This window comes from Pristis pectinata, chromosome 46 (genome assembly GCF_009764475.1).
Source record: "Pristis pectinata isolate sPriPec2 chromosome 46, sPriPec2.1.pri, whole genome shotgun sequence".
Taxonomy (NCBI): domain Eukaryota; kingdom Metazoa; phylum Chordata; class Chondrichthyes; order Rhinopristiformes; family Pristidae; genus Pristis; species Pristis pectinata.
Genome location: NC_067449.1, coordinates 2,652,089 through 2,664,885, shown reverse-complemented (window position 1 = coordinate 2,664,885; position 12,797 = coordinate 2,652,089). Strand labels below are relative to the sequence as shown.

At 51.8% G+C, this 12,797-nt stretch overlaps 1 protein-coding gene across 2 annotated transcripts in view; it reads left to right on the top strand.

The window, feature by feature from the left end:
- LOC127566849 (murinoglobulin-2-like) overlaps positions 1 to 12,797 on the top strand; it is a 65,896-nt gene that overhangs the window by 31,070 nt on the left and 22,029 nt on the right. The window contains exons 18-20 of one of the 2 annotated variants that reach the window (XM_052009338.1): positions 10,701 to 10,866; positions 11,586 to 11,811; positions 12,244 to 12,367. In XM_052009338.1, coding sequence (XP_051865298.1) covers positions 10,701 to 10,866; positions 11,586 to 11,811; positions 12,244 to 12,367 — 516 coding nt within the window. Of the gene's footprint in view, positions 1 to 10,045; positions 10,221 to 10,700; positions 10,867 to 11,585; positions 11,812 to 12,243; positions 12,368 to 12,797 lie in introns of both variants that reach the window. The other variant, XM_052009337.1, reaches the window with a different exon arrangement.

Below are 12,797 nucleotides of genomic sequence, written 5' to 3'. Positions count from 1 at the left end.
AGAGGGGACATCCCGGAGGGAACGCCAGGCGATTCGACATGGGTAGAACTTAAGAAATGAGAGAGGGATGATCACTTTGATGGGATCGTGCTAAAGGCCCCTCAATAGTCAGTGGGAACTAGAGGAGCAAATATGTGGGGAAGTCACAGATAGGTGTAGGAATAATATTGATTGGGCCTGCCAGCGTGCGAAGGGATTAGATGGGGAAGATGTGGACAGAAGAAAGAAAAACTTGGAGGCTTCGTGGGCTTTGCTTCGGAGGACCTCAGAGCAGATAAGTTTTTCTTTATCTTTTTATTAGGGTTTTAAGTTTAAGGCTTAGTTTTTAATAGGGTTGTAATTCATTAGGGTTCGTGTTTTTATGAGGTACTTTTATAAAGGTGTAAAAGTTTTAAGTGGTAGAGTGGGGGCTGGACTGCGCAGGCACGGCGCGGGCAGTTTAAAAAGCCAACCGCCATATCCAGCGGGCAGCTTCGGAGCGGGCAGCGGAGTGAGAGGTGGCAGAGTGTTCTGGGCTTTGGCTCAAGGGGCTTCAGCGTAAAGGAGTGAGGAAAGGTAGGTGACTTGAGTTGAGGAAGGAGTATGAGTGCGGTATCCTGTAAGTGTCGGATGTGGGAGTTCCCGGAGTCTCCCTGCCTCCGGGAGGGCTACGTCTGCATCCGGTTTGTCGAGCTGCAGCTCCTGAGGGACCGTGTTAGGGAACTGGAGATGCAGCTCGATGACCTTCGTCTGGTCAGGGAGAGTGAGGAGGTGATAGAGAGGAGTTATAGGCAGGTGGTCACACCGGGAACATCGGAATCAGGCAAGTGTGTCACAGTCAGGAGGGGGAAGGAGAAGAGTCAGGTACTAGAGAGTACCCCTGTGGCTGTACCCCTTGACAATAAGTACTCCTGCTTGAGTACTGTTGGGTGAGACAGCCTACCTGAGGGAAGCAACAGTGGCAGTGTCTCTGGCACAGAGCCTGGCCCTGTGGCTCAGAAGGGTAGGGAAGGAGTTAGGAGGGCACTAGTGACAGGGGACTCTATAGTTAGGTGGGCAGACAAGCGATTCTGTGGACGCAGGAAAGAAACTCGGAAGGTAGCTTGCCTCCCAGGTGCCAGGGTCCGGGATGTTTCTGATCGTGTCCAAGATATCCTGAAGGGGGAGAAAGAACAGCCAGAGGTCGTGGTACATATTGGTACCAATGACATAGGTAGGGAAGGGAATGAGATCCTGAAAAGAGACTATAGAGAATTAGGAAGTTAGTTGAGAAGCAGGACCTCAAAGGTAGTAATTGCTGGATTACTGCCTGTGCTAAGCGACAGTGGGTATAGGAACAGAATGAGGAGGAGGTTAAATGCCTGGTCGAGGGATTGGAGGAAGGAGCAGGGATTCAGTTTTCTGGATCACTGGGGCCTCTTTTGGGACACGTATGACCTGTTCAAAGGGGACGGGTTGCACTTGAATCCCAGGGGGACCAACATACTGGCGGGGAGGTTTGCTAAGGCTACTGGGGAGAGTTTAAACTAGAATTGTTGGGGGGTGGGATCCGTACTGGAGAGACTGGGGAAGAGGTGTTTGGCTCTCAAATAGAGGAGGCTAGGAGTAAGTACCATAGGCAGGTGATAGAGAAGGGACGTGTTCAGACAGGCTTGAGATGTGTCTATTTTAATGCAAGGAGTGTTGTGAACAAGACGGATGAGCTTAGAGCTTGGATCGATACTTGGAGCTATGATGTGGTGGCCATTACGGAGACTTGGATGGCTCCGGGGCTGGAATGGTTGATTCAAGTGCCGGGTTTTAGTTTCAGGGAGGGAGGCAAGAGATGTGGGGGAGTGGCACTGTCGATCAGAGCTAGTGTCACGGCTGCAGAAATGGTGGACGTTGTGGAGGGATTGTCTACGGAGTCTCTGTGGGTGGAGGTTAGGAACAGGAAGGGGTCAATAACTTTACTGGGTGTTTTTTTTTATAGGCCGCCCAATAGTGACAGGGTTATTGAGGAGCAGATAGGGAAGCAGATCCTAGAAAGGTGTGAGAATAACAGAGTTGTTGTGATGGGGGATTTTAATTTCCCAAACATCGACTGGCATCTCCAGACAGTGAGGGGTTTAGATGGGGTGGAGTTTGTTAGGTGTGTTCAGGAAGGGTTCTTGACACAGTATGTAGATAGACCTACAAGAGGAGAGGCTGTGCTTGACTTGATATTGGGTAATGAACCTGGTCAGGTGTCAGATCTCTCAGTGGGTGAACATTTTGGAGATAATGATCATAATTCTATCTCCTTTACGTTAGCACTGGAGAGGGATAGGAACAGACAGACTAGAAAGGTGTTTAAAACCATAGAACCATAGAACCATACAGAACAAAACAGGCCCTTCAGCCAACCGTGTCGTGCCGTCCATCAGACCACCCTCACACTACCTAATCCCTTCCTCCCGCATATCCCTCTATCTCACGTTCCTCCATGTGCCTATCCAACAAGCTCTTGAACCTGTCCAATGTATCTGCCTCCACCACCACCCCAGGCAGTGCATTCCATGCACCAACCACTCTCTGGGTGAAAAACCTCCCCCTGACATCTCCCCTGAACCTCCCACCCATAACCTTAAAGCCGTGACCTCTCATCTTGAGCATTGGTGCCCTGGAAAGGAGGCGCTGACTGTCTACTCTATCTATTCCTCTCAATATTTTATATACCTCTATCATGTCTCCTCTCATCCTCCTCCTTTCCAGTGAATAAAGCCCTAGCACCTTAAGCCTCTCCTCATATTCAATACCCTCCAATCCAGGCAGCATCCTGGTAAATCTCCTCTGCACCCTCTCCAACGCCTCCACATCCTTCCTATAATGAGGCGACTGAACTGAACACAGTACTCTAAATGTGGCCTAACTAGAGTTTTGTAAAGCTGCATCATCACCTCACGGCTCTTAAACTCGATCCCGCGACTTATGAAAGCCAACATCCCATTGGCCTTCTTAACTGCTCTTTCCACCTGTGAGGCAACTTTCAGTGAACTGTGAATATGAACCCCCAGATCCCTCTGCTCCTCTACACTGCCAAGTACCTTGCCGTTTACCCTGTACTCTGCCCTGGAGTTTGTCCTTCCAAAGTGTCCCACCTCACACTTCTCCGGATTGAACTCCATCTGACACTTGTCAGCCCAGCTCTGCATCCTATCAATATCCCTCTGTAAGTTCCGACAGCCCTCCACACTATCCACAACACCGCCGATCTTAGTGTCGTCCGCAAACTTACTAACCCAGCCCTCCACCCCCTCATCTAAGTCATCTATAAATATTCCAAAAAGTAGAGGTCCCAGAACCGATCCCTGCGGGATACTACTAGTCACTGCCCTCCAATCCGAGGGCACTCCCTCCACCACAACCCTCTGCTTTCTACATGCAAGCCAATTCCTAATCCACACAGCCAAGCTTCCTTGGATCCCTTGGCCTCTGACCTTCTGAAGAAGCCTACCATGAAGTACCTTATCAAACGCCTTACTAAAATCCATGTAAACCACATCCACCACACTGCCCTCATCAATCTTCCTGGTCACCTCCTCAAAGAACTCTATCAGGCTTGTGAGGCAAGATCTTCCCTTCACAAAGCCATGCTGGCTGTCCCTAATCAGTCCATGATTCTCTAGGTGTTCATAAATCCTATCCCTTAGAATCCTTTCTAACAGCTTACCCACCACAGACGTGAGACTCACCGGTCTATAATTCCCTGGCCTATCCCTATTACCTTTTTTGAACAAGGGGACCACATTCGCAACCCTACAATCCTCCGGCACCACCCCCGTAGACAACGAGGACTCAAAGATCCTTACCAGCGGTTCAGCAATCTCCTCCCTCGCCTCTCGAAGCAGCCTGGGGAAAATCTCGTCAGGCCCCGGAGATTTATCTGTCTTAATATTATTTAACAACTTCAACATATCCTCTCTCTTGATATCAACAACCTCGAGAACCTTACCCCTACCAGCACTCCCTTCCGCATCGTCAAGACCCCTCTCCCTGGTGAATACCGGAGAAGTACTCATTGAGAACTTCTCCCACTTCTGCCGCCTCCAGGCAAATTCTCCCCCCTTTGTCCTTAATCGGACCTACCTTCACCCTAGCCATCCTCCTACCCTTCACGTACTTGAAAAAGGCCTTGGGATTTTCCTTAACCCTACTAGCCAAAGCCTTTTCATGTCCCCTTCTAGCTCTCCTCAGCCCTTTCTTCAGTTCCTTCCTCGCTACCCTATATTCCTCACGGGCCCTGTCTGAACCTTGCTGCTTATACCTCACGTATGTTACATTCTCCTCCCTAACAAGTCGTTCCACCTCTCTCGTCACCCACGGTTCCTTCACTCTGCCGTTCCTTCTCTGCCTCACCGGGACATATTTATCCCATACTTGGAGTAAAGGGAATTATGAGGCTCTCAGGCAGGAAATTGGAAGATTAAATTGGGAACAGATGTTCTCTGGGAAAAGTACGGAAGATATGTGGCAAATATTCAGGGGATATTTGTGTGGAGCTCTGCACAGACATGTTCCGATGAGACAGGGGAGTCACGAGAGGATACCGGAGCTCTGGTGTACAAAGACTATAATAAATCGAGTCAAAAGGAAAAGAAAAGTTTACAAAAGGTACAGAGAGCGAGGTAATGTTAGAGATCTGGAGGAGTACAAGGCTAAAAGGAAGGAAGGAATTTAAGAAAGAGATTAGGAGAGCCAGAAGGGGACATGAGAAGGCCTTGGCGGGCAGGATTAAGGAAAACCCCAAGGCGTTCTACAAGTACGTGAAGAGTAAGAGGATGAGATGTGAAAGGATAGGGCCTATCAAGTGCAGCACTGGGAAAGTGTGTATGGATCGGGAAGAAATAGCGGAGGTACTCAATGAATACTTTACTTCAGTATTCACCACGGGAAAAAATCTGGGGGATTGTAGTGGGGACTTGCAGCGGCCTGAAAAGCTTGAGCATGTAGATATTAGAAAAGAGGTTGTGCTGAAACTTTTGGAAAGCATCAAGTTAGATAAGTCGCTGGGACCGAATGAGATCTACCCCAGCTTGCTGTGGGAGGCGAGGGAGGAGAATGCGGAGCCTCTGACGATGATCTTTGTGTCGTCCATGGAGACGGGAGAGGTTCCGGAAGACTGGAGTGTTGTGGAGGTTGTTCCATATTCAAGAAGGGGAGTAGGAATAGCCCAGAAAATTATAGACTGGTGAGTCTTACCTCAGTGGTTGGTAAGCTGATGGAGAAGATCCTGAGAGGCAGGATTTATGAACATTTGGAGAGGTATAATATGATTAGGAATCGTCAGCATGGCTTTGTTAAGGGCAGGTCTTGTCTTACGAACCTGACTGAATTTTTTGAGGATGTGACTAAGCACATCGATGAAGGGAGAGTAGTAGATGTAGTGTATATGGATTTCAGCAAGGCGTTTGATAAGGTACCCCATGCGAGGCTTATGGAGAAGGTGAGGAGACATGGGGTCCAAGGGTACATTGCAGTGTGGATCCAGAACTGGCTGGCCCACAGAAGGCAAAGACTGGTTCTTGAAGGGTCGTATTCTGAGTGGAGGTCGGTGACCAGTGGTGTACCTCAGGGATCTGTACTGGGACTCTTGCTCTTTGTGATTTTTATAAACGACCTGGATGAGGAAGTGGAGGGGTGGGTTAGTAAGTTTGCGGATGACACGAAGGTTGGGGGTGTTGTGGATAGTTTGGAGGGCTGTCAGAGGTTACAGAGGGACATAGATAAGATGCAGAGTTGGGCTGAGAAGTGGCAGATGCAGTTCAACCCAGATAAGTGTGAAGTGGTTCATTTTGGTAGGTCAAATATGTTGGCGGAATATAGTATTAATGGTAGGACTCTTGGAAGTGTGGAGGATCAGAGGGATCTTGGGGTCCGAGTCCATAGGACGCTCAAAGCGGCTGCGCAGGTTGACTCTGTGGTTAAGAAGGCATACGGTGTATTGTCCTTCATCAATCGGGGAATTGAATTTTGGAGCCGAGAGGTATTGTTGCAGTTATATAGGTCCCTGGTCAGACCCCACTTGGAGTACTGTGCTCAGTTCTGGTCGCCTCACTACAGGAAGGATGTGGAAGCCATAGAGAGGGTGCAGAGGAGATTTACAAGGGTGCTGCCTGGAATGAGGAGCATGCCTTATGAAAGCAGGTTGAGGGAACTCGGCCTTTTCTCCTTGGAGCGACGGAGGATGAGGGGTGACCTGATAGAGGTGTATAAGATGATGAGAAGTATTGATAGGGTAGATAGTCAGAGGCTTTTCCCCAGGGCTGAATTGGTGGCCACAGGAGGACATAGGTTTAAGGTGCTGGGGAGTAGATATAGAGGAGATGTCGGGTAAGTATTTTACTCAGAGAGTGGTGAGTGCGGGGAATGGGCTGCCGGCAACGGTGGTGGAGGCGGATCCTATAGGGTATTTCAAGAGACTGTTAGATAGGTACATGGAGCTGAGTAAAATAGAGGGCTATGGGTGAGCCTAGTAATTTCTAGGGTAGGGACATGTTCGGCACAGCTTTGTGGGCCCAAGGGCCTGAATTGTGCTGTAATTGTTCTATGTTTTATGTTCAGTGTGTCCAGGAAAGTTTTCTGAAGCAATATGCAGATGGTCTATTAGAGAGGGAGCAACACTTGATCTCCTCTGGGGAAATGAGGCCGAGGAAGCGACAGTAATTCTATTGGCTTCCAAGATAGTTCCGGAGAAAGATAGGGCAGGTCCGCAAGGTAAAGTCCTCAATTGGAGCTTGACTAATTTTGGTGGCATTGGACGAGGACTTGCAGAGGTGGATTGGGAGAGGCTGTGCAGGGATCTCTGGCAAGTGGGAGACTTCTGAAGATGATATCGGGAGTGTTCAGGGCCAACATGGTTCTGTCAGAGCGAAGGGCAAGACTGGGAAGAATGAGGAACCCTGGCTGATGAGGAATATTGAGGCTATGGTCAGGAAAACAAAAGGGACACATGTCAGGTTATTGGCAGCTGGGACCAGGTGAGGACAAGGCGTGTAGGAGTTCACTAAAAAAGGAAGTTAGGGAGCCCAAAAGGCAGGTTTTTCACACAGAGGGCAGTAGGTACATGGAACGAGTCATCAGAGGAGTGGTAGAACATAGAACATACAGCACAGTACAGGCCCTTCGGCCCACAATGTTGTGCTGACATTTTATCCTGCTCTAGGATCTATCTAACCCTTCCCTCCCACATAGCCCTCCATTTTTCTGTCATTCGTGTTTATCCAAGAGTCTCTTAAATGTCCCGAATGTATCTTCCCCACAACCTCTGCCAGCAGTGCGTTCCACGCACCCACCGCTCTCTGTGTAAAAACTTACCCCTGACATCCCCCTTATACCTTCCTCCAATCACTTTGAAATTATGTCTCCTCGTGTTAGCCGTTGTCGCACTGGGAAAAAGTCTCTGACTGTCCACTCGATCTATGCCTCTTGTACACCTCTATCAAGTCACCTCTCATCCTCCTCTCCAAAGAGAAAAGCCCCAGCTCGCTCAACCTATCCTCACAAGACGTGCTCTCCAATCCAGGCAGCATCCTGGTAAATCTCCTTTGCACCCTCTCTAAAGCTTCCACATCCTTCCTATAATGAGGCGACCAGAACAGAACACAATACTCCAAGTGTGGTCTGACCAGAGTTCTGTAGAGCTGCAACATCATGTGGCTCTTGAACTCAATATCCCGACTAATGAAGGCCAACACTCCATACACCTTCTTAACAAGCCTATCAACCTATGCGGTAACCTTGATGGATCCATGGACGTGGACCCCAAGATCCTTCTGTTCCTTCACACCAATAACCTTGTATTCTGCCTTCGAATTCGATCTCCTGAAGTGTATCACTTCACTGCATCTGCCACTTCTCAGCCCAGCTCTGCATCCTATCAATATCCTGTTGTAATCTGCAGCAACCTTCAACACTATCCACAACACCACCAACCTCTGTATCATCAGCAAACTTACTAACCCACCCTTCCGCATCCTCATCCAAGTCACTTATAAAAATCACAAAGAGCAGGGGTCCCAGAACAGGTCCCTGTGGAACACCACTGGTCACCGACCGCCAGGCAGGATAGGCTCGATCTACAACCACCCTCTGTCTTCTATGGGCGAGCCAATACTGAATCCACACAGCCAAGTTTCCCTGGATCCCATGCCCCCTGACTTTCTGAATGAGCCTTCCATGAGGGACCTTATCAAACGCCTTACTAAAATCCATGTACACCACACCCACTGCTCTACCTTCATCGATGTGCTCTGTCACATCCTCAAAGAATTCAATCAGGCTCATGAAGCATGACTTGCCCCTCACGAAGCCATGCTGACTGTCCCTAATCAGCCTATGCTTCTCCAAATGTCCATAAGTCCTGTCTATAAGAATCTTCTCCAGTAATTTGTACACCACTGGAGTAAGACTCACTGGTTTGTAGTTCCCAGGGTTATCCCTGCTCCCTTTCTTAAACAAAGGAACAACATTTGCCACCCTCCAGTCATCTGGCACTACTCCTGTGGCCAGTCAGGACACAAAGATCGTCGCCAGAGGTGCAGCAATCTCTTCCTGTAATATCCTTGGATACATCATGTCCGGCCTCGGTAACTTATCTATCCTAATGTTTTTCAATAGTTCCAGCACATCGTCTTTCCTCACGTCGACATACCCTCGCATATAAGTCTGTCGTACGCCATCCTCACAAGCGTCAAGGTCTCTGTCACTGGTGAATACTGAAGCAAAGTATTCATTAAGGATCTCCCTTACCTCTTCCTACTCCAGGCACATGTTTCCTCTTTCATCCCTGATCGGTCCTACCCTCACTCTGGTCATCCTCCTATTCTTCACATACGTGGCGAATGCCTTGGGGTTTTCCTTGATCCTACTCACCAAGGACTTCTCATGCCCCTTCTAGCTCTCCTAAGTCTATTCTTAAGCTCCCTCCTGGCTACCTTGTAACTTTCCAGAGCCCTGTCTGATCCGTGCTTTCTAAACCTTAGGAGGTGAGTACAATGCAAAATGCTTCAAAAAGCATTTGGACGGGTGCATGGATAGGAAAGTTTCGAAGGGGTATTGGCCAAACATAGGCAAATGGGGTGAGCTGAGATAGGCATCTTGGTCAGCATGCATGAGTTGGGCCGAAGGGCCTGTTTCCATGCGATATGATGTATGACTCCAGAAATCCTGACTCCAAACTGTGGGACCCATGACCATTCCCAACATTTCACTGGGACTGCTTCCTATTGCAGACCACTGTGGGCAGGCAGAGCTTTTCCCAGTTGTACAATTCTTACAAAATTCACCTGTGGGAGCCAGAACCCTGGTCCTGTGGTGGGAACGAGTCTCCCCGCAGAGAATGTCCAGGAATACTTCCCGGAGATATGGAATCTGGGACCTGATCCCTGTCAGGTGGGACCACCAGCGTGGGAACGTTGTCCAGGATCTGAGACCTCCCTCGCCGAGGTCCTGATGAAACACCTCCCACAGGCTAGGGCAGGTCTTCCTCAGCGTCAAAGTTCCCACCAGAACCTTGGTCTGGGGCACTTCACTGATGCAATAGGTCCCTGCAGACAACTGACTGGGTAAGGGAGGGGTGTGGATCAGGTCAGGCAGAGGTGGGTTACAGAGACAGTGAGGGTTATAGAGGCTTTAGGGGCTTCCAGTGATAGAGAGGAGGTTACAGAGACAGGGAGGGGTGTACTGGCCGCAGGGGGTTACAGAGACGGGGGCGTGTAGGGGACGGAGGGGGTTACAGAGACGGGGGCTTGTAGGGGCCGGAGGGGGTAATAGAGATTGGGAGGCGTGTAGGAGGGGTCATAGAGATTGGGAGGGGATTAGGGGACGGAGGGGGTTACAGGGATAGGGAGGGGTGTAGGAATGGCACTCTCCATACTGTTGGACTCCTCACCACCTAATCTGCGGGTCCTCCTGACCCATGAGGTGCGGGACCCCCTGACCCACAGGGTGTGGGCCCCCTCACCACGAGTTGCAGGACCCCCTGACTCACAGGGTGTGTGACCCTTGGCCATCTCTAACATTTCACTCAGGATATTTGCTGTTGCAGACGGTATGCCAGGATCTCCTATGGGTTTTCCAGGACCTGCCTCAGGTGTAGCGTTCAGCGGCAGATTTCATCTGGATTCTGCACCCGCTGGTCCCGTGGTGGGAACGAGTCTCCCCGCACAGAATGTCCGGGAATACTTCCCGGAGACCTGGATCTGGGACCTGATCCCTGTCAGGTAGGGCCACCAACGTGGGAACATCGTCCAGGATCTGAGACCTCTCCCGCTGGGGTCCTGGTGAAACAGGGCAGGGCAGAGCTTCCTCAGCGTAGAAGGTCCCACCAGAACCTTGGTCTTAGGCACTTCACTAATGCAATAGGTCCCTGCAGACAACTGACCGGGTAAGAGAGGGGTGTGGATCCGTGGGGGAGAGTTGGTTGCAGAGACAGTGAGGGTTATTGGGGCCTTAGGGGCTTACAGAGATAGGGAGGGGGTTACAGAGATAGGCAGGGTTTTAAGGGCCAGAAGGGGGTCACAGACAGTAAGTGATGTAGGATCCTCACACCCAACTGTGGCACCTTCACCCCCAAACTGTGAGACACCCCCGAACTCACAAACTGTTGGATCTCACAAACCCCCAAACTGTGTGACTTTTGCCCATCCCAAACTTTGCATTAACCATCCCCAACTTTTCACTGAGACTACTTCACATTGCAGATCACGGCGGCGTTGCTCAGGTGAACACTCTCATGGGGGCACCAATGGTGCTCAGTTCACGTTTGCAGGATTCACACCCTGATCCCGTGGTGGGAACGAGTCTCCCCGCAGAGAATGTCCGGGAATACTTCCCGGAGACCTGGATCTGGGACCTGATCCCTGTCAGGTAGGACCATCAGCGTGGGAACGTTGTCCAGGATCTGAGACCTCCCTCGCTGGGGTCCTGGTGAAGCACCTCCCATAGGGTGGGCCAGGGCTTCCTCAGCGTCGGAGGTCCCACCAGAACCTTGGTCTGGGGCACTTCACTGATGCAATAGGTCCCTGCAGACAACTGACTGGGTAAGGGAGGGGTGTGGATCAGGTCGGGCAGAGGTGGGTTACAGAGATAGTGAGCATTATAGGGGCCTTAGGGGCTTACAGAGATAAGGAGAGGGTTACAGAGACGGGGAGGGGTGTAGTGGCTTGGAGGGGTTACGGAGAAAGGAGGGTTATAGGGGCCTTAGGGGGTTACAGAGATAAGGAGGGGGTTACAGAGATGGGGAGGGATGTAGGGGCCGGAAGGAGTTACGGAAATGGGGAGGGGCGTAGGATCCTCACCACCCCCCCCCCCCCCAAACTGTGGCACATTCACCCCTGAACAGTGACCCTGGAACCCCCAAACTGCGTGACTTGCCCACAGGGAGGGGGTGTAAGGGCGGGAAGGGGTGGCAGGAATGGGCACGGGATGGCAGTGGGGGTGGGGGTGGGTGTGGGGGTGGGGGGAGCAGGGTCGCTGTCTCTGGGAGTCGGTCGGTTTGCTCCCGGACGGGGATGGTCACTCAGGGAGACGGGAGGGTCTGGATGGGCTGATGGGCCTGAGTCTATCCCTCCTGTCTACTCCTACAGTTCCACCGGACGCACCTCCCTCGATGTCAGCGTCCCCGACGCCATCACCGAGTGGAGGGGGAACGTTTTCTGCGGCGGAGAGTCAGGATTCGGGATGTCGGACACGGCTTCCTTCGTGGCCTTCAAACCTTTCTTCGTGGACGTGGCCCTGCCCTATTCTGTCGTCAGGACTGAGGGCTTCACCCTCAAGGCCAAGGTCTTCAACTACATGACGCAGAGCCTGATGGTGAGGGGCTGGCTCTTCCGCCAAGGGAGGCATCGCACCCGGGGGCCCCCTGTCACCTAGGCCATGGCGTGGTGGTCTCAGGTGCACAGAATGATCCCACAGACTCCCTTCCTCACCGCCTCTCCCACGGCGCTCCCTCCTTACCGACCCTCCCACCGTACGGTGCTCCCTCGACACTTCCTGAGGAATCGACCTCTGTATGCTTGGGAACACCAAGCTGGAACTCGAAGACTCGTACCTGGGATCAGTTGACTGCTGACTGACTGTCCACATTCTGACCTCCTGCAGAGGGAGAACGGGGTCACGGCAGCAGGGGCCCCCGCCTCCAACACACAGACCAATTCCTACCCTCTCTCTCCGACGCACAGACCAATTCCTACCCTCTCTCTCCGACGCACTGACCAACTCTTACCCTCTCTCTCCCGTCACAAGGTCAAAGTCGTCCTACTGGAAGCCCAGGGCTTTGAGCTGAAGTCCTCAGACAGAGAATTTGAAGTCTGCGTCTTGTCCAAAGACAGTGTCACTGTGAGTTGGCAACTGGTGGCTGTGGCACTGGGTGAGTGAATAACCAGATCCGGCCTCTGCGAGGGTGAATCGTTCCTGCTCCCCGATCTCTGTCCCACTGACCCCTGGGTTAGGGAGGGAGGGGGGTGAATCAGCCCCGGGGTCCCACTGACCCCTGGGTTAGGGAGGGAGGGGGGTGAATCAGCCCCGGGTTCCTGCTCCCCGATCTCTTGTCCCACTGCCCCCTGGGTTAGGGAGGGAGGGGTGTGAATCAGCCCCGGGGTCCCTCTGACCCGTGGGTTAGGGAGGGAGGGGGGTGAATCAGCCCCGGGGTCCCTCTGACCCGTGGGTTAGGGAGGGAGGGGGGTGAATCAGCCCCGGGGTCCCACTGACCCCTGGGTTAGGGAGGGAGGGGGGTGAATCAGCCCCGGGGTCCCACTGACCCCTGGGTTAGGGAGGGAGGGGGGCGAATCAGCCCCGGG